The 21561-nt window shown below is 44.7% G+C and overlaps 1 protein-coding gene across 4 annotated transcripts in view; it reads left to right on the top strand.

Annotated features, from left to right (window-relative positions):
- Nucleotides 1-21561, top strand: part of Fermt2 (fermitin family member 2) — a 67797-nt gene that overhangs the window by 19765 nt on the left and 26471 nt on the right. For all 4 annotated transcript variants that reach the window (XM_032917523.1, XM_032917524.1, XM_032917525.1 and 1 more), the window contains exon 3: nt 4482-4715. In XM_032917523.1, the coding sequence (XP_032773414.1) occupies nt 4482-4715 (234 nt within the window). The remainder of the gene's footprint in view (nt 1-4481; nt 4716-21561) is intronic.

Below are 21561 nucleotides of genomic sequence, written 5' to 3' on the forward strand. Positions count from 1 at the left end.
ACACATGTACATGTGCACCAGGTGTGTCGTACATGCATGCGTGTGCTAGATGTTGTATGCACGCCAGATGTTGATGGCAAGTGACCTCTTCCCTTTTTTTTTTGAGACAAGGTTTCTGTGCTGGCTAAAGTTATGTCAACTTTTGACACAAGCTAGAGTCATTGGAGGGGGAACCTCGATTGAGAAAATGGCTTCCTAAGATCAGGCTGCAAACAGTCCTGTAGGGCAGTTTCTTAATCAGTGACTAAGGGAGGGCCCAGCCCATTGTGGGCGGGGCCATCTTTGGGCTGGTGGTCCTGTAAGAAAGCAGGCTGAGCAAGCCAATAAGCAGGGCCCTTGTATCGCTTCTGTCTGCGTGAGCTCCTCCCTTCAGGCCCTGTTTTTAGTTCCTGTCCTGACTTCCTTTGGTGATAGGCCATGGATGTGGAAGCTTAAGTCAAATAAGCCCTTTCCTCCCCAACTTGCTTTTGGTCATGGTGTTTCCTCGCAGCAGTAGTGACCCTAACTAAGACGGTCTCTGTGTAGCCCTAGCTATCCTAGAATGGAACTCGCATGTAGGGTGCCTTCCCTCTGTCTCCCAAGTCCCAGGATTAAACGTGTGCACAGCACTCTTTTTTTTTTTTTTGGTTCTTTTTTCCGGAGCTGGGGACCGAACCCAGGGCCTTGCGCTTCCTAGGTAAGCGCTCTACCACTGAGCTAAGTCCCCAGCCCCCACAGCACTCTTACCTCTTCCTCTTCCTCTTCCTCTTCCTCTTCTTTTCCTAGACATCACCTCGCTGAACCAGAAGTTCATTGAGTCCAGCAGGAGTGGCTGGCCAGGGCGCTCCAGGGGTCTGTTTCTTTCCCCCACAGTCCCCACACTAGGTTTCTGCCTTGTTCCTTCTCTCCCTCTGGGGGTTAGGGGTCTAAGCTCCTTGATGTCTTTCCTTGTGGATGAAACACATTAGGCTCACTGGCATTGCCATGGGCAAGAGGTCTTCTGTCATATGCTGGGTGAACAGAATCCCCACAGGGCTTCCAGTCCCTGTGTCGCAAGTTGTTCTTGTTCATGCTTATCCTCACAAGCAGGCTGCTGCTTCGTGGAAGAGCAGTAGAATTGGCCTTGGAAATCAGGCTGTAAAGAGAAGCAGCAGCAAGCCACTTGTGGTTTATAAGTGTGCTGGCGGGTTGTGTTTTCAGGCTCCCGTGTGAGCTGTGTCTCTTTGAAACCTCATCACAGTGTGCTGTGTGTGTCTGATGGGAGACAGGACACAAGGAAAAGGGGTATTGGGGAAGGTCATGGGCTTGAAGTTTGTTTATGGACAATGAAGGGTTTTGCCTTTAAGGAGGCCGGGTTTATTTTGACCCATTTTCAGGGTACAGTCCATCATTGACAGAAACTTGTCTGAGGAGGCTTCTGGAGAGTGTTCAGAGTCCAGACATGGAGAGCCGCACACGTCTGTCAGGATGATGCTCACGTTGAGCATGGTTCTGCACCTCAGGAATCCTTATGAACACGGAAGCCTCTTAGCTCCTGGGAGCACGAAGAAGCCAGCAGATGGTGCATTAGGTCCTTTGGACTTTACTAACCCTAGTTTTACATCTTAACTTGAGGTGGTTTTTCTTTCCTTTCCTTTTTTACTTCAAAAATACAATTTTTGACCATTTGTAACTTTGGTAGTCTGGAACAAGTTGCCTCTGTCAAAAAATCATGGGCAGCTTCTACTTCAGATTGCTCCTGAGGCCTTAACTTCTGGACCACATTTCATAGGAGCCTGCCCTTTGTGAGGGCTTGGGGCAGTTTCTCCCTGCCAGCCCCGCCAGGCAGCTGTCGTCCACATCAGTAAGCATTTATTTCAGTCTGGGAGCAGGTGCCTGAGGAACCGACCCACTCCCACTTCACCTTCAGCTGTGTGGGCAGATTCCTAACATGCCGGCAGCGTCTGCTGCTAAAGCACAGGATTTCTGTGCCTGAGTGCTTGGCCCTGGGCCACTAAGAGAGGTGGCCAGGAAGTGCTAGGCATTCGGTGACCCTGGCACAGTGCTTAACCTAGGAATGGAGAAATGGCCTTTTCTGCTCCCGTAGCATCAGCCCTCAGTAGCAAAGGACTGCGGTTGTCCCATGTGCTCCTGAACTCAGCACCTCGGCTCATCTCTTCCTAATTGCTTCACGCTCCCTCCCCAATGCTCTTCCTGGGGCCCTACCCCACCCCTGTACTACAAGGAAGCCACACAGTTTATCTCAAAGTTACTTTGGGGACAACCTAAATCTTCTGGCTATTTGGATTCAGGGTAGCTTTAAATTTTACTTCTTTAGTTGGCTGGTTGGGTGGTGGTGGTGGTTGTTTTGAAGACAGGGTTTCTTTGTGTAGCCCAAGCAGGCTGTCTTGGAATGGAACTCTCACTGTGGACCAGGCTGTCCTCAAACTCAGAGGCCTGCCTGCTTCTGCCTCCTAGGTGCTAGGACTGAAGTGTTTGTAACTGTTGAGCCGTTTCCTCAGTCTCCAGAGTGACTTTATTACAGTCCTGGCCCACCTTTCTTTCTCTCACTGGAAATTTGAGACTTCATTTCCTTAATGGGGATGTTGTCAGAGGTGTGGGGAGGAAGGGTTTTGTATCTACCTACAGGCTCAGCCTCTCCGAATATCTTAATCTCTGTTCCTAATGAGAAAAGTAACAGGTGTGACCAGTTACTCTCCGTAAAAACCCCAGCTGTGGCCGTCTGCTGTAGACTGATCCAGAACTTAGTACTTCCAAAAGTCCTCAGATTCAGTGCTGCAAAATAACTTAAGGTATGAATGCTACATGCAAAACAGAGCAGCTGCACTCTGCTGGTTCCACTTGTGTTTGCAAGTGAGCTCCCAACACCGTGATTGATACAGTTTGGTGAGAAAATAACTTGGAGAATCACCTTTGCTTCAAATAAGGTAACAGTTGCCAGTGTCATGAACAGACCGCCTCTGCTGCTAAGAAGCCCAGCTGGGTTCTTAGCATGGGACAGAGGCTGGGCTACACAGCTGTGTCTTTACCCTTAGATCAGCCAGTTCTACTGCTCCCTAGCAAGAGCTGCTCTGAGTGCGTCAGCCATTTTTATTTCAAGAATGTTCTTCTTAAGTGTCTTTTGCTGTGGCTGGTGTGAGTTCTCTTGTATTTGGCTATTTCTCCCTCTGGAGTACTCGTTTGGATGTTTCGTTTCTCTTAAGTCATTCCTCCCTTTTTTGGGCACTTAGTAACCTTAATATACAATTGACCCAAAAAGATTTTAAATTATATCTGCCTGCTACAAGTTTATTATTACTGTATGCCTTATCTGAATGTACCCAAATCTTATGTATTTGTCTTCTAAAGCTGCAAAAACATTTTATAGATATTAATGTTTTATATATACTAGTGCCAAATTATGTTCAAAGAAAAAACTTGGGCTCTCTGATTCTTGTCCTGGTTGGTTTTTGCCAACTTGATATAAACCTAGATGTACCTGGGAGTAAGACTCTTCAGTGAGAAAATGTCTCCATCAGTTCGGCTGTGGTGTATTTCCTTGATTGATGGTTGATGTAGGAGGGCCCAACTCACTGTAGGCGGAGCCACCCTGCCTAGGCAGAGGGTCCTGACTGCAAGAAAGCAGAGTGAGCAAGCCATGAGGAGCAAGCCAGTAAGCAGCACTCTTTCAGGGTCTGCTTTGTAGATCCTGCCTCCATGTTCCTGCCTTGACTTCCCTCAGTGATGGAGTGTGACCTGAGAGTTGTAAGCCGAAATAAACCCTTTCTTCCCCAGTCACTTTGGTCATGGTGTTTGTCTTACCTCAGCAGTAGAAAGGCTAACCACAGCGATTCTCTGGGTTACTATCCTCAGGGTGTGTTTGGGAAGCATGTTTGGGCTGCAGGCCGTTCACGTTTGTTTTGGAGTTCTTTTCACGCCCCTTCATTTCCATTCTCTTTGACTCCCAGTCTGTGTTCTGCCCTTACTACCTCATTGTATTAATTGTTTTTTTTTTTCTGAAGACTTATTTTATTTTAATTATATTGGGGTGGGGGTGCACTTGAGTGCTGGGATCCACAAGAGCCAGAGGCATTAGATTCCACTGAAGCCGGGGTTATGGTGGTTGTGAGTCACCTGACATGCAAGCAGCAAGTATGGTTAGCCACTGATCGTCCTCTCCAGCTCCCGTGCATACGTGTGTAGCCTCAGGATTAGCCTTTTAATGTACTTTGTGGGGATTCTGTTGTCTGTTCTTCAAAGCTGAATTTCAGAATCCACTACTGTGTTCTCAGTAATGCCTCCTACTCCAGGCCCAGGTTCTGTTTGCCTCTAAGGGCCATTTGGTCAGTTGGCCTTGGGCAGAGAAAGTTTTCTCCACTGTTTGTACTTTTTTGGTACCTATCACTATCACTAACAGTCTTGTTTTTCTTAAGTCTGCAGGTTTTTTTTTTCCCTGTATTTAATTTCTCTCCAGGTGTTCTAGGCTATTTTTAAGCCTTTTTCTTATTTACTATTGTCTGTAGATGTCAAAAAAGATTGGTCTGACCATGCTCTCTGGTGGGAAAAGAAGAGGACTTGGCTGCTTAAGACACACTGGACCTTGGATAAGTATGGCATCCAGGCAGACGCCAAGCTTCAGTTCACCCCGCAGCACAAACTGCTCCGCCTGCAGCTTCCCAACATGAAATATGTGAAGGTGAAAGTGAACTTCTCTGACCGAGTCTTCAAAGCCGTGTCGGACATCTGCAAGACTTTCAGTAAGTGGTCAGCCGTCAGTCAAGCGCGAGGCAGATGCGGCCGGCACTTGGCATTGAGTGTGTCCTAAGGGGGGGTGTGGGTTGGGATGAACCTGTGTGCATCTGTATTTGAAATTATTTTTTAAGATAAAGAAATATTGGGTTAAGGTGGAATAGGAAGAATTAGATTTTTTTCTCCTGATAAGAATCGTGTATTATATAAAAGTCTTTTCTGATGACTTGATCATTTGACAGTTGTCAGATTGACCCTTGCTCTCAGTGCAAGCGTGGTCCCAATGATCTACGCCCTAAGCCACAACTGCATTGTTTGTGGGAGGGTGGGGAAGGGAACAGGCATTGTTTTCAGAGGGCTGTGTCTCTTCAGTGTTTCCTACACATAAGTCACTTTGACTGTGTAATTCAGAGAGATGATATCACTCCCGCTGAAGGCCTGCCCGCTCCTAAGGAAACTACCGCGAGGACTTGCTCACCCAGTGCGAATACTCCTCAGACACAGATGTGGATTGCTTTTTGCTTGTCTGACATGGTTATGATGTATAACAGGAAGCATTCAGCCACCAGAGAGATGTGAATGTTCGTCACTCGTTACCACCAGCACACAGTTCTTAGACACATCTAACGAGTCTCCAGGTTTTATTCCAACTAGAACTATAACTCTTTTCTACATGTGTTGCATTTTCAGATGATACTAGTCATTCATGAATATATTGGCCCCCAAAGCAACTTTGATATACAGTTTGGTTTGCTACATACGCACTTGTTCAGACTGTGCGGTAGACTGTGTGTTGTGTGTGGCTTTGCACATGTGTTTGCAGGTATGGGAGACTTCCCTGGCGTAAAGATGTTAGGAGTTAGGAGGATGTTGGTTCTCTGTCCTCCTCTCTTCTCTGCACTGATTACTTCAAGCAGGTGTCTTTGAACCTGGAGGGGGGCTGGCAGCCTCTGCAATTCTGTCTTTGGCCCCCACAGCACCGGGGCGGCAGTCTTGTGCTGACTGTTTAGGTGGAAGCTGGGGATTTGAACTCATGTCCTCATGCTTGCACTACAAGTGCTCTTACCCACAGAGTCATCTCCCTGGCCCCAAGTATATGCATTCTTAAAACAATTTACTGTTTTGTGCTGTTTCACAATACTTGTGTGTAGCTGCATTGGTATTCCCCATGAGTTCTGTTAGTGGACATTTTGGTTGTTTCACTCTTAGAGCAAATACTGCAGTGAGGTTTTGTTTTTGTTTAGCATATTGTTGACAAGTTTTTAGTTGAGATAGCTTCGGGACACCCACCTTAGTTCTTCAGCACCTACACTCACTGCTAGAGCCACTGGCACATACTCCTCCCCTGCAGGTCCTCCCCCCCTGCAGGTCCTCCTCCTCCCCTGCAGGTACTCCTTAAAGGGAGGCTGGGTTGGGACTGTTGCTCTTTAACTTTATGATTTTAGATTTGTCTCATGGATTCTCCATTTCTTTGTGGTTCTAATAGGGCCCCTTTGATCAAGTCAGAATCTATTTTAGGTCTTTTAAGAAAAAAATTTTAAATATTTATTTATTTATTTATTTATTTATTTATTTATTTGCTTGCTTATTTGAGTTCTCTATCTGGTTGTACACCCGAGTGTCAGAAGGGGGCATCAGATCCCAGTAGATGTGGCAGCTGAGAATTGATCTCAGGATCTATGGAAGAGCAACCAGTGCTCTCTCAATCACTGAGCCATCTTTCCAGCCCCTAAGAATTTTTCTTTAAAAGATTGATTTTATGCATATGAGTGCTCTGTTTTGAGACACTAGAAGAGGGCATCAGATCCCATTACAGATGGTTGTGAGCCACCATATGATTGCTGGGAATTGAACTCAGGAACTCTGGAAGAGCAGCAACCACTGAGCCATGGTTTCAGCCCCAAGAATACTTTTTTTAAACCTCTGACATGTGTGTTTTTCTTATTTTTTTTTTAAAGATTTATTGATTTATATATAAGTACATTGTAGCTGTCTTCGATACACCAGAAGAGGGCATGGGATCTCTTTACAGATGGTTGTGAGCCACCATGTGGTTGCTGGGAATTGAACTCAGGACCTCTGGAAGAGTAGTCGGGTGCTCTTAACCGCTGAGCCATCTCTCCAGCCCGTGTTTTTATTTTAAAGTAATCTTAGAAATGCTCATCTTTTCCCTCAATTTTTAGGCATCTTTTGCTGTTATTCCAAAGAACTTAGGAAATCAGAAGGGAAACAGATTAATATCACTGTTTTTATGTAGTGCATCTGGGATAATTCACCATGTTTAACTGGATGATATAGATTAAACCACTGAAAAACACAAAGAATTACATAAGTTATCTAATACATAATATTTAGACTTAATAGCTGTTGATACTTTATCATTTTTAAGTCACAGTAACATGTAGATTCCTTGAGTGTCAGTCATGGCTTCCTTCACAGATCATGTGTGCCTAGTTTGCTGTTGTGTTACTGTGATTAAAGGTGTATGCCACCACACATGGCTCAAGATTTTTTTTTTTTAATTTATTGCTTGTATATGGCTGTGGAGCAAATGTCGTGATGGTGTACATGTGGAGGTCAAAGGACAACTTTCAGGAGTTGGTTGTGTCATATTGAGTGGGTTCTGGGACTTGAACCCAAGTCTTTAGCCTCTACTCTGAGCCATTTACTAGACCAGATCTTTGATTTTTATGCTTAGTGTTCTAGCTTGTCTGAAAGACCCTGACAGACGCTACGCTCTGAAAAACATTTTTCTGGATTTCTTGGGAGCTTTGTAGGTGAGTGTAGGGTTGACGTTCGGTTTTGTTTCTTTCTTTGGGACATCCTCAAGTTCTAGGACAGTGGGTGTGTGCCACCATGCCTGGCTTAGGGTCGAGTGCACTGAGTCACCTCACAGCCCTTCCCCCCCTCACTGGGTACTGCTGTTAGAAATGTCACTTTCCATGTAGATAGTCACACCTCTTACAGATAATAACTTACCCTGTTTTTCATGTGCACATCGTGTCCTCCACTGACTTAGGGTTTTACTGCTGTGAACAGACACCATGACCAATGCAAGTCTTGTGAAGGACAACATTTAATTGGAGCTGGTTTACAGGGTCAGAGGTTCAGTCCATAACCATCAAGGCAGGAGCATAGTGCATCTAGGCAGGCATGGTGCGGGAGGAGCTGAGAGTTCTACTTCTTCATCTAAAGGCTGCTAGTGGAAGACTGACTTCCAGGCATCTAGGAAGTAGGTCTGATAGCCCACACCCACAGTGACACACCTTCTAGTAGTGCCACTCCCTGGGCAGAGCATATGCAGACCATCCCACCTTGTCTCATTGCAATGAACTGTACTTTTAGTCACGGGAACAGGGACGATATTGTTTCACTGTTTCTGATTCTTTACATTGACTTACCTTTTGTTTAGAAGTTTCCGCCTTTATTTTATTCCTAAGACCTAACCACATGTACTTAGGTAAGCTTGCGGATCCTGAGCTAACTTATTGGAGATTCTCTGTTCATCTTCCCACCACTGAACACCAAACTCTGACGTGACCTCGTAACTGCTCTCTGCAATAATTTTCTCCCATTAAGTTCTTTAGTGTTCAAGCCAAGTAATTTTCCTCAAATTAAATGAATCCACTTAAGTGCTGGTCACTGTGGTCTCATTAGTTGAACTCTTCTGGGTTCATTCTTGTGGCTCTTGATTAGTGTAAGAGAAGTAGAATCCAAAGGAAGAAAAATGACATGGCGGGTGTTCCCAAAATGCCCCTAACACCAGAGCCCAACAGTCAGCCGTCAGACGAACGTGCAGTTGAATGGAAATTAACTGATTTTGCTGAACTCTGACAACCTTTCTAAAGTTATTTTGTTTTTAAAATTGGTATAAAAAACATTTTCTTTCGTAATTTAACTGTTACAAAAATGTCTCGTAAAGATTAAATGAGATGGGCTTGTTTGCCTCTGCCTTTTCACAACGGACATTGCTGTCAGAGAATGGTGAGTTCTTTTTTTTTTTTTTTGGTTTTTTTTTTTGGAGCTGGGGACCGAACCGAGGGCCTTGCGCTTCCTAGGCAAGCGCTCTACCACTGAGCTAAATCCCCAACCCCGGTGAGTTCTTACCTAACCTGTACAAACGTGCACTCCCCCAGGACAGTGTTCCTACAGCGTGTTAGGTCGGTGTTAATAGATCAGGGTTCAGGTCTTCCCACTACTGAGGTAGGTTAGGCCATTCCTAATCCATTCCCTCTTTCTCCTCTGCCCTGTCCCTGGGAAGGGCACCTGTGTTTGGTACAGGCACACACAGGGATGGTGATCTGAGAGCAGGGCCCGTGGAAGGGTGTCCTGCAGAGACGGAAAGGAAGGAAGAATCCTCAGATTATTGTTCTGCACTTTATGCTGTTGTGTGCCCTCAGAGTTTTTGTCGTTTGTTTAGTCTAAAAACTGTTCAGTGCTTCTTGTTATTTATTTTCAAATTGCTTTTCTCTTATATTCCGTTCTTTATAAATTTAGTTTTGGCTGTAAGTACTACTCCAAACTCTGTTCCACGGAAGGGTTGACATTTTCCCAGCGTGAGAACTCCCATGAGGAACTGAAGTGCTTAGTTACACATCTCCAAGCACAGGCCCTTCCACAAGGCCCTGCGGTAGTGAGGGCTTCTGTTGCCGTGATTAACACTGTGACCAAAAGCGACTTGGGAGAGAAGGGCTATTCCAGCTCACAGTTCTCGGTCATGCTCCACCACTAAGGGAAGTCACTGCGGCCCAGTGGATTTAAAGGCCAATCAGGGCACACCCTCAGGGCACGCCCCCTTTGGAGGAGGGGCTGTTGAGCTCCTTTCCAAACTTGGCGGATAAGTGAAGCAGAAACTCCCCAGACTGTTCCAGACCAGAGAAAGGGAGAGACACTAACCTTTGCAGTTTCTTTATGTTAGAGACCAGCAAAGAGGGGGTTAAAAACTGGTCAGTGCACTCCTTTGTCAAGGCCATAAAGAGCCAAACAAAGCCTAAAGATCAGCCATGTTTTCATTAGAGTAACTAAGGGCAAACTCTCTGTCTCACTGAACTTTTAGCATTTATCTTCTCTGTGTGTTTTGTGTGCGTGTATGTCTGTCTGCCGTGTATCTACCTGGTGCCTCCTGAGGCCAGAAGAGCTTGTCAGATCCCTAGGAATTGGAATTATAAATGGTTTTGAGCTGCTATCGGGTGCTGGGAATCCAACCTGGGTCCTCTGGAAAAGCAGTCCGTACTTTTAACAGCAGAACCAACCATCTTCCCAACCCCTCACTTAACTTCTGTCTGGTCACTTTGAGGTATATGATCTTCAGATAATATAGAATGCATTTTTGACAAACCTACAGCAGTGTGATAAAGGCAGGTTTCAGCACCCTCATTTCTAACTATAGTTTCCTCTCCTCACCCTGGAGTTTCCTCTCCCTATTGTTTCCTCTCCCTATTGTTTCCTCACCCTCCAGTTTCCGCATCCTAGAGTTTCCTCAGTCCTAGAGTTTCCTCAGTCCTAGAGTTTCCTCAGTCCTAGAGTTTCCTCGTCCTAGAGTTTCCTCATCCTAGAGTTTCCTCGTCCTAGAGTTTCCTCGTCCTAGAGTTTCCTCGTCCTAGAGTTTCCTCATCCTAGAGTTTCCTCAGTCCTAGAGTTTCCTCAGTCCTAGAGTTTCCTCAGTCCTAGAGTTTCCTCGTCCTAGAGTTTCCTCAGTCCTAGAGTTTCCTCAGTCCTAGAGTTTCCTCAGTCCTAGAGTTTCCTCGTCCTAGAGTTTCCTCGTCCCCTTGGCTGTTCTTGCCCCACCAACCACTGACCTGTCTTCTATCACTACAAGGACTGCCTTTTCTCAAATGTCATTTTGGTGTAGCCATAGCGTATGTGGCCTTTTCTATATGGCTTTCCCCACTTAGGACATTCCGTTCAGCCCTCCGCGTATAATTTACCCGTGGTGGTTAGAGTGGGAAATGTTCCTCAGAGGCTCAGGTATTTACACATTTGGTCCCTGGTTGGTGCTGTTTGGGAGGTTTGGGTTGTGCAGTCTTACTAGAGAAGTATGTTGCTGGAATGGGATTTCTGTCTCGCCCACCTCACCCTGTCTGTTTTGTGCTTACAGTAAAAGATGTGGTCTCCTAGCTTCCTGTTCCTGTTGCCATGGTTTCTCATCATTATAGACTCTTACCTTTCTGAAACCATAAGCCAAAATAAAACTCTTCTATAGGTTGCTTTTGGTCACGATATTTTATCACAACAACAAAAAAGTAATAATACAATAGCAATCTCAGGGCACATTGATTCCCTCCAGTTTGGACTATTGTAAATAAAGCTGCTGGACTGGTAAGACGTAGCTCAGCAGGTAAAGGTGCTTGCCCCTAGCCGGAAGACCTGAGTTCAGTTCCCCAGACCCTTTACTGCATAAGGTCTAATTTCTGCAGATGGTTATCAGGCCCTACACATACACATGCACACACAGTAAGTAAGAGAGATTAAAATGTTGAATAAAGATGCTAAGCCATCTACTTGTAATTCTTGTAGGAATTCTGGGTCATAAGACAGGAAATTTAAAAGAATGAAAATTTCCAGCTCCATTGCAAACCACCCATACTATTTTGCATTCTGACCAGCAGTCCTTGAGAGTTCCTGTTGCCTGGTGCCCTGGATTAAATAAGAATGTTCCCCAGTAGGCTCTTACACTTGAGTGCTTTGTCACCAGGGAGTGGCACTATTTGAAAGGATTAGAAGGATTAGGAGGTGTGACTTTGTTTGAGGCAATGTGTCACTGGGGGTGGACTTTGAGGTTTCAAAATCCCATGCCAGACCCCATGCTTGCCCCCCCTTTCCCCATTTTTCCTCCCCTCCACCCCTTTCTTCCCCCCACTCACCCCTCCATCTTTCCTTCCCTTATAAAGTAGGCCATATGGTAGAACTACAGACATTCTCTACGTATTCTGGATGTAGAAACTTTATTGGACATGTTTTAAGTTTTTCCTAGTGAGTGGCTAGCTCTTTTGAAATGTTATTGCAAAAAGACTTAATGTTTGTCAAAACCAATTTGTGATCTCTTATTTTCTCTCATTCTGTTTTCCTTGCTTTTTACTAAAGAGTTTATTTAGTTGTCCTTTGTGATTAGAGTTATCTCTACTGGTGACTTATGATCTATTTCCACTTTTGTCTTCATAGTAATTGCTTTCAGGAGTGTCCAACTTCAGCCTGTGCCTGTGTTCAGGATGGATGTGAATATAGCTTGACACAGAAAAATCATTACCTTACTTAAAACACTATTGGGTGTTTTTTTTTCCTTAACTGGATTTATGCAGCTCTTGAGCAAGAATTTTGCAGCCGTCAACAGTGTCACAGAGGTAGGCATGTCTGTAGAAGATTGTCTTCATTGTTTGTTGATATAAAAGGGCCGAGCCCATTGTGGGCAACATCATTCCCTAAGCTGGGCTCTGAGAGCAAAGAAAGCTCATTAGCAGACAGGCCATGTGGATGCATTCATTTCTCTTTGTGTATGTGATGGGACCCGTTGTCCTGAGTTCCTGACTCTGAGACACTTCTGTAATTATAGACTATAACCTGGAAATGTAACCCAAAGAAGTCCTTTCTTCTGTAAGTTGTTTTTGATTAGATTCTCTTATTACAGCAACAAGAATGAAACTGGCGATTTGAAACATAGGATAGCTGAAGAGTGCCAGCTTCTCCTCCCTCTAGTAATTGTTCTTTAAGTTGCTTTCTGGTTAGTGGAATTCCAGAGCTGTCTGCCATTCTGTGTGCGCTTTCTGTTTCCTTTAGTGATGCATAAGTGTCTTATTTTCAGTAGTGTCTCTTGTTACGTCTTCAAGTTCATTTGCCGTTCTTCTGCCAATTACTAATTATGCTAATTACCCTGCCCAGTGTGTTTACCATAGCAAGTATGTTGTCATCACTAAGTTTGATTTTATTATTTTTATTCGAACCTTTCTTTTTTCTCTTCATAATGTTTATTTCTCCGTTTAAACGCATACACTATGCATAGAGGAGCCCCTGTTGTTAGTAGCTGGCACTTAGTCCGGGTAATTCCTGCTTTCCTTCCTGCCTCCCCCGCTTCCTTTTCCTTCACACGGGGTCACGGATCAGATTTTCCCTGCTCGGGTCGCAGCCAGTGCTCTTAACCAATTAGCCATCTCTCCAGTCAGTGCTCTGAATCTTCATTTTTGTCTTTTCTTTGTGGACTGCTTTTTCTTCTTGGAAACTTGTAGGACCTTTACTCTTCCATTTTGAAATTTCGTAGCGATGTCCCCTGGTTAGGGATTTATTTCAGTCTGTTATTCTGGATGCGCCTGAGGGCCTGATTCTTGTGTGTCTGTGTCCTTGCTGGTTCTTCTCCCTTTGTTTGATCGTTTGCTGTTGATGTGTGCTCTTGGGTTGACTCTCTTAGTAGTAACTACGTCTTCTGCTGGAGTCTTTCACTGTGACACCACATGCTCATTCTCCGTGTTTGTATTTCCCGAGTGTGTCGGGATGATCAATAGATTTAAGATCACTGGCTTTAATACAGTTGCACCTCATGGAATAGTAAGGACGCATAGAAGCCCCTCCCCTGTTGTTAATACCCAAAGCCTCTTGGTCCCTGCTTCGTTGCTGTTCTGTGGTCTCTCAGATGCCCCCTCTTCATCTTTTTTAACGTGTTTATTGACGCAGTTTCATTTGCTTCTCCTGTATTGCTTGTTTTGTGCATACAAGAACTCTACTACTGAGCTATGTACGTCTCTGACTTTCATATTTGAAACTGTTAGCATTTCATTGCCACCGTAAGGAAATATCATAAATTTAGTAGCCAAAAACAGCACAGACGTTTTATCTCATAGGCTGAGGGTCTGGACACAGCATCATGACTCACCTAGGTCCCCTTTGAGGTCTTCGTTCCCCTCCTTGACATTCTGAGAGTGGGTTCTTCGGGGCACAGTTTTGTTCTTGTAATTGTAGGAGTAAGGTCTTACCCACTGTTTCTGAGGCCTCCTGAGTTCTCCTCAAGTTCATCTGACCTCTCCTTGTTCGTCTCTCTGGTGTCTCTTACTTCGGCCTCTCTTTTCTTTATAAAGGATGAAGTGACTATTGGGTCCATCCAGACAACTCATCTCTCTCCCTACGATCAGCTGCTTAGTAACCTTCATGGCAGTGCCCTTCATTGTTGAAATGCAGAACCAGGGGTAGGACCCTTAAGGGCTGTCTCTCTAGAGTTCCTCTCCTTGAAGGCTTTCTTAAATGTCCATTCACAGTTCAGTGACGAAGCACCCTAGATTTCTAATAAGGGAGGGGCTTAGCTCACTGCCCTGCCTGGGAGCAGAGTCCCCACCCTGAGTTTGTCATCTCACCAGCTCAAGGACTTTATCCTGTGCTCCTACAGTGTCTGTTGACAGGATCCCATAGGCTGGTAGAGTGGATTTAACAGTGACGGAGCAGAAGACTGGCAGGGTGTGTTTCCATCCACAGTGCTTTGGTTTTCATGTCTCCTCGCTCCTAGCATTTGACCCAGTGAGTCAGTGGCCCTCGCCTGTCTCTCCTCTCAGTACTTTACCACGCTGTTGGTCAGCCAGTTCCTGTTGTTCTGTCTGGCTTATTTCTTTTCATTGTTTGATTTGTATTGGTTCATGGTTTTCTTTCTTGGAAACAAGATCTTCCTTTGTGGCCCAGGCTGGCTTTGAACTTCAGAAATCCTGCTGCCTCAGCTTCTCGAGGGCTGGGATTATAAACGTGTCCCATTTCGTGTGCCTCTGATAGTCCCTCCTGCCGCCCCCACCCCTCACCGGAGTCTTACAGGAGGTGTTTGTCCTCTTGGAAAGGAAAAAAGAATGAATGCTCGGCCTCACTGTACTTAACCAGAAACTTACAAGAAAGTCTCTAATCTTAAATAAAATCTAAAAGTACTTTCCTCAGACACCCACAGTGCACTCATTCTTAGTTCCTTTATCTCTAGGCTCTATAATTTCTATATGTATGCATGTGTACATGCACTTGTGTTATACATACACAAACAATATTTATGTAGTCCGTCTAGATTATCAGGCAGTTTGATAATACTGATTTCATAAATGTTAAATGCCACTATTCTATTTTCTTTTCTTTTATTGGATATTTTCTTTATTTACATTTCAGATGTTATCCCCTTTCCTGGTTCCCCCTCCGGAACCTCCTCTCCCATTCCCCCTCCCCCTGCTTCTATGAGGGGGCTCCCCCACTCACCCACCCACTCCCTCCCGCCTCCCTGCCCTGGCATTCCCCTACTCTGGGGCATCGAGCCTTCACAGGACCAAGGGCTTCTCCTCCCATTGATGCCTGACAAGGCCATCCTCTGCTGCATATGCAGCTGGAGCCATGGGTCGCTCGCTCTGTGTGTCTGTAGTCTCATACAGTGGCAAGAAGTGCAAGGATGTTGCTCTGTATGGGGCCTCATGAATGCCAGCTGTGTTTACCACTCAGTGGGATGGTATGTCTTGTCTGACATTCTCATGACTCAGTCCTAGATTGTTCTCGAGCCCCACTCTTAGACGTAATTTAGATGTTTTAGATTTCCCGGTTCCTGAAAAAAAGGCACAAAGTGAAGTCAATAGATTTTTTTTTTCTTTTTTTCGGAGCTGGGGACCGAACCCAGGGCCTTGCGCTTGCTAGGCAAGCGCTCTACCACTGAGCTAAATCCCCAACCCCAGATTTTATTTTTTAACTGTGTAAGTGTGTGTCTGCATGCCAGTTTATGCATGTAAGTGCAGCAGTGCCCATGGAGGCCAGAAGAGGGGGTTGGATCCCCTGGAACTAGAGTTACAGGCAGTGGTGAGCATCTGACGTGGGTGCTGGGGAATGAATTTGGGCCTCTGCAAGAACATTATGAACTCTTAATCCCTGAGTCATCTCTCTACTCCATAAATCAGTAAATTCTAAATTCCCTTATTAGTAAAAGTCTCCTACGTGATTGATCGGGTTTACTCGTCATTATTAGAATTAAAAGAGAATCAACTACTCACATTTCCTGTGCAGCCAGTGCCTTATGCAGATCAAGGGCGGGACTGTCAACAAGCAGGAGACTGAGGCAGCGCCCATGCTTCTGGACACTCTGAGAAAAACTCCCAACTATAAACCTTTATCAGACAAGCTCCTGGGCGCGCTGAGAACCCCGGACTGGGAAGGTCTCCAGGCACATTTATTGTTTACACCTAGATTATCAGTCAGTCTGATATTGTTTACTGTTTTGACTGGACAAGCAGTTTGTGTTGGCCCAGTTGGTTAAGAAGTACTTGCCTGCTTAGGACAGACTGAAAGTTAGTTAATGGTTCATTGTTGCTGTCTCAGTTACGTTTATAGCTGTGAGCCGGACAGGAAATGACTTAGGGACAAAAATCTCAATGTATGAATGTGCAGTGCAGAAATTCTCAGAACGTAGGAAACATTCCAGAAACACTTAAGACTTCAAATGACACATGCTTGATGGTCAGCTGGTCAGTGACACGGAAGTGTGTCACAGCTCAGCTGTGAGTCATTTTGTGCCCTCTGGTACTTTGGATTTTTTCCCATATACTGATGTAATTCCTCTAAGGGGAAACAACTATGGCGGGGAGAGAGCTTGTCAACACCACCAGCCTGCCCCCACTTAGTGCCGAAGCATGACGTGAGCTTTAAGAGAGTTAGTATTTTTAATTATGTGTATTGTCTGTCTGTTTCGGGGGTAGGTGCATGCGAGCTCAGGTTCCCCCAGAGGCCAGAGGAGTCGGATCCCCCATGACTGCAGTTAAAAGTGGTTGTGAGCCACCTGGTGTGGGCGCTACTGCGGAGCCATCTCTCCAGCCCAGCATGGAGTCCTCTTATGTCCCTCTCTTCTCCAAACATGGCAGTGATGGCATTTAAATCCCAGGGCGCAGCTCATAAACCTCTAGGTGTATTGAGCTGTTAGTCACTGACTGTGACCCAGACGAGGGAGACACAGCGGAAAGGGAGGGGCCATCTACTGGGACATCAGTTTTAGAAGTTTCCATCCATTGTGGCAGGGAGAGCACGGTGGAGCAGATAGTGGCTGTACTGGCTCACGCTCACTAGAAGTAATAAAGGGTGTTTTTTTTGTTGTTGTTTTATTTCACTTTGTGGCTGTTTCTCTGCATTTATGTCTGTGTACCATGTCTGTACCAAGTGCCAAAGGAAACCAAAGAGGGCATTAGATCCCTTAGGACTGGAGTTACGTAGACGGTTAATGAACTGCCGTGTGGGTGAGGGGAATTGAGTCTGGGTCCTCTGAAAGAACTGCCAGCATTTTTTTTTAATTTCTTAGCCATCTCTCTAGCTCCACATTGGATTTTTGGATGATAGCCACTTTCACTGGGGTGAAATGGATTTTCAGTGTCATTTTTATTTGCATTTATTTGATCACTAATGATATTAAATGTTGGTTTATTTGTGTTTTTTTTTTAAATACTTATTGGCTCTCTGTATTTCTTCTCCTTTGGAATTTAATCTTTAAATTTAATTTTATGTGTATGTTTTGCCTTTGTATATATCCATGTACTGCATGTGTGATGTGCCCATGGCAGTCACATTGGATCCTATGGGACTGGAATTCAGACAGTAATGAGCTGCTATGTGGGTGCTGGGAACCAAACCCAGGCCCTCTGGGAAAGCAGCCAATGCTATGCTAGTAACCATGGGGCACCTCTCCTAGCCCTTTCTGTATTTCTTTGGGATTCATTTGCTCATTCTTGCTTAGCTGATTTAAGGGGAGGAGATATTTAATGTTTTGAGTCTTTAAATAAATATATCCTAGATAATAATTACCTGTCGGATGACACATACCAGAACCCAAGCCTGGGGAATGGTGCTGCCCACAGTGGACAGGGGTTTTTCTACATCAGTTCTGACAGTCCCCCACAGACATATCAATAAGCCAACATGATCTAGACAATCATTCATTGAAACTCTTCCCAGGTAATTTTAAAAAGACAAAAAATATATATATTTATACAATCCGAAAAGAAACCAGAGTATTCACAACTAATTTTAGATTGTGTTAAGTTGTCAGTTACAACTAACTAGCCATCATATCTGTCATCCCAGCCCTTGCTTGGAAGATAGTAAATGCACAAAGACCTAGAGTCAAAGGTCATTCTCCGCTACATACAGAGTTCAAAGCCAGTGTTTAAAAAATAAGATATAAGCCTTTAGCTCTACCTTTGTCTTATCATGGTCTCTGGTAGCAACCCAGTCAGTCATTCACAAAAATGAATTGCAAAAGAAATAACAGTGTGAAAAAAGATGAACCTAGGTGTTGTAGAAATATTTACGAGGACATAAGAATTAGAAGTGGCCATTATATTTACAGAGAATACTGTGTAGATGTTAAAATTATCTACATGATTATGCTTCGATACGAAAATATTTTAAAGGAGACAGAGGCAGGCGGATCTCTGTGTTCAAGATCAGCCTGGTCTACCTAATGAGTTCTGCGATAGCCAAAGTTACATAGCAAGCTCTCATCTCAAAAGAAAACAAAAAGAGAACATTTATAAATAATTCATACCTTTTCTATTTTCAATTCTTAGCACAACTTTACTTTCTTATAATTAGAAGGAAATATTACATGAATTTATATTCCCACTGTGTCTGTGGTTTCACTCCCCAAGATTCCATTTGTCAGTGGTCAGGCACAGTTCTATAATATTTAATGGAAAATTCCAGAAATCAACAATCATTAAGTGTTTTTTATCCTTCTGAGCTGTGTAGTGAAATCTCCCCTTGCCTCACTGGTGGTAAATCACCCCCTGCCCCTAGCCACCAGTAGCCATCAAATTCTGAGATAAGCTCTCAACGGCTTGTGTTTAACCCATATTTATGAGTCTCCGTGCGAGAGACACAGCGCTGGCAAAGACGCCTAAAGGTGCCCTTGAATATCTGTCTCAGGCACCAGAGGATCACAGACAGATACTGGCAACGTTATATTTATGTCACTTGGTTAAGAGTCCATGTAGTGGTTTTCTGTTATTGTTTGCCATTTAATCTCCTACTGTGCCTGATTTAGAAGTGTGCTTTTTTTTTTTTTTTTTTTGGTTCTTTTTTGGGAGCTGGGGACCCGAACCCAGGGCCTTAAGCTTCCCTAGGCAAGCGCTCTACCGCTGAGCCAGCTATGTATGAACAGGAGTCCCTGTAGAGCTTGACACCATCTGAGTTGCAGGGCATCCCTTGAGAGTTGTGGAATGTGTGCCTCATGGACAAAAGGAGACTTGTAAAACAAAACCATTCTTGTCCCTTAATTTTTATAGCAGTCCATACACTCAGAAGCTCAGACCCTGAGAGGCTGGGTAAACAAGGATCTTGGGGTTGAGTTCGGGTAATTTGGTTGTGCGTTTCTTACCTTAAATTATGTCTCCTGGCCCTTCGGCCGGAGAGTAGATCTTAGTCTCTGGTTTCCTTGAGACAGAGCTTCCCGATTCAGCTTCCGGACTCATCCAGTGGGTCAAGTGTACGCCTCCTGAAGCTGGGAGCTGGCACTTGTGAGCCCATGGGTCCTGTGGTTGAGCATCTGTGACAGCCTGCCTGCTTCTGTTCTTTCCCCTTCTCCCCTTTGGCCTCTCCATCTCTCCCCACTTCTCCTTTTTGTAAGAGCGTCTCACTGGGCGGCTCTGCCTGGCCTGAGGCTCACTGTGTAGACCACGATGGTTTTGAACTCAGTCTAGGTCTCCTCGGGGCCGAGTAAAGCCCTGCACCCCCATACCTGACCCTTTGGGGTTTTTGTTTTAGTTAGGGAGATTGTGCTGTAACCAATGTGCAACTGTCTACAGCCATTTAAAGAGGAAAACCTTTGGTTTTTGAGATCTTACTGTGGAACCCACTTTCTAAAGTCTAGCCTAAACTTGGCATCCTCCTGCTTCAACACACAGTATATCTACACTGAAGTCACCACAGTTTAAAAACCAGTGATTTCCATCTTCTGCCAGAGGTCCTTTGGTACCACTCAGCTGCTCTGTCACTGGGATTCGTTCATTCCCTGGAATCTCATTAGTGAAACTATAGATATTAATCATAATTTTCTCCTTTCAGATTAGCCTTTTCCACTTAATTTAGAGTCATTCACTTTATAGTATGTGTCAGTAGGCTGTTTCTTTCTCCTGATGAATGGACTTCATTGTATGAGCATTGTTTCCGATGATATGCAAATTCCACATTTTTTTTTTATCCATTTGAGTAAAGCTGTTGTAAACGTGCTTTTCACTTTCCTGGGTGTTTAGGAGAATATCCAAGTAGTGTGCTAGCTACATGCTTAAACTCTTGAGAAACTGAAGAACTGTTCCCACATATTCTGCCACTCCCATCCGAGCTGCGTGTGAGAGCTGCAGACGGCTCTCACCTTGTGTCACCCTTGTGTCACGGCTCCCACCCGTGTGTCTTTGAACATGCTTTGCTCTGTCCAGGGTGTGGTGGGATGTGGGAATAGTGCTATTTCATAAGTTAATTCACATTTCTTTGAGTGGTAACCCATCATTTTTTCATGTACTTCTGGGCTATTTTTTAAAGAGTTGATTCCATTCTTTAGCCCAGTGGCCTTATTCTTGAATAGTATATATCCACAAATTTTGAATACAAGTCTCTAAACATTTTATTACCAATATATTGCTTCTCTCCTTATTTTCCGAACAGCACCTTTCAGGTTGGTTAATTGTTTAAGTTTATTATTTTTAGTTTATGTGTATATGTGCTTGCCTGCATGTATTCAGGGCCAAATACATTCAGTGCCCTCCGTGGCAGGAAGAGGGTATTGGATCCCCTGGAACCGGAAGTAGAGGGGTTTGTGAGCCTCTATGTGGTCTTGGGACTCAGACCTGGGTTCTCTGGAAGAGCAGCCAGTGCTTAACCACTGAGATATAGTTCCATCCCTCTTGGTTAATTCGTTTGATGTAAAATGAATTTTTAAAAGTTTTATGCGTTTTCATTTTATGTCTGCGTACCTGCCTACATATGTGTGTACCACATGTGTGCCGGTGTCAGCAGAGGCCAGAAGAGGGCATCGGACCTCCCAATGCTGGAGTTACAGGAGGTAGTCAGCCACCTCGTATGGGTGCTGAGAAGTAAACGTGGGTCTTCTGTAAGTGCAGCAAGAGCGCTTAGCTGCCGAGCCAGCCTCAAGGGCAGTTTGTGGGGTGGTGGTGGGAGGGTATGTGTTTAGTTACTTTTCGGTTGTTCTTACAAAACACTGGGACCAAAAGCAGCTCCCAGGGAAAGCATCATTTGGTACAGTTCCAGAGTCTAAGCGTCCATCGTGCAGGGAGGCCTGATAGATACCAAGCAGCAGAAGTGGTGGGAGCAGTGGGAAGCTAACTGAACACGACTCCTTGCACATGAAGCAGAGGGTGAACTGGAAGTGGGGCAAAGCTATAAGCCCTCAAAGCGCCTCAGTGAGTGCCTCCTCAGAGAGACATGGTTCATCAAGACTCCTACAAGTTCTACAACCTCCTCCAACAGCACCAGTAGCTGGGAGACAAGCGTTGACACATGCGAGCTTGTCTGGAGGAAACATCTCGTTCAAAGCACCAGTGCCCTTCCAAGCAGTCTGGGTCTACCTGTGTCTTCTAGTCTTACTCTTAGATGTAGGTTCACAAGTCACTAAGAATCGAATTTTAGCACATCGAGTTAGGTAAATGTCAGTGTTCTCTTTAAAAACTCTGAATCTTTTCTCTTTTTTTCCCCCTCCATCTTTATTAAATTGGGTATTTCTTATTTACATTTCAAATGTTATTCCCTTTCCCGGTTTCCAGACCAACATCCCCCTAGCCCCTCCCCCTCCCCTTCTATATGGGTGTTCCCCTCTCCATCCTCCCCCCATTACCGCCCTCCCCGCAAGAATCACATTCACTGGGGGTTCAG

Source organism: Rattus rattus, chromosome 12 (assembly GCF_011064425.1).
Source record: "Rattus rattus isolate New Zealand chromosome 12, Rrattus_CSIRO_v1, whole genome shotgun sequence".
Classification (NCBI taxonomy): domain Eukaryota; kingdom Metazoa; phylum Chordata; class Mammalia; order Rodentia; family Muridae; genus Rattus; species Rattus rattus.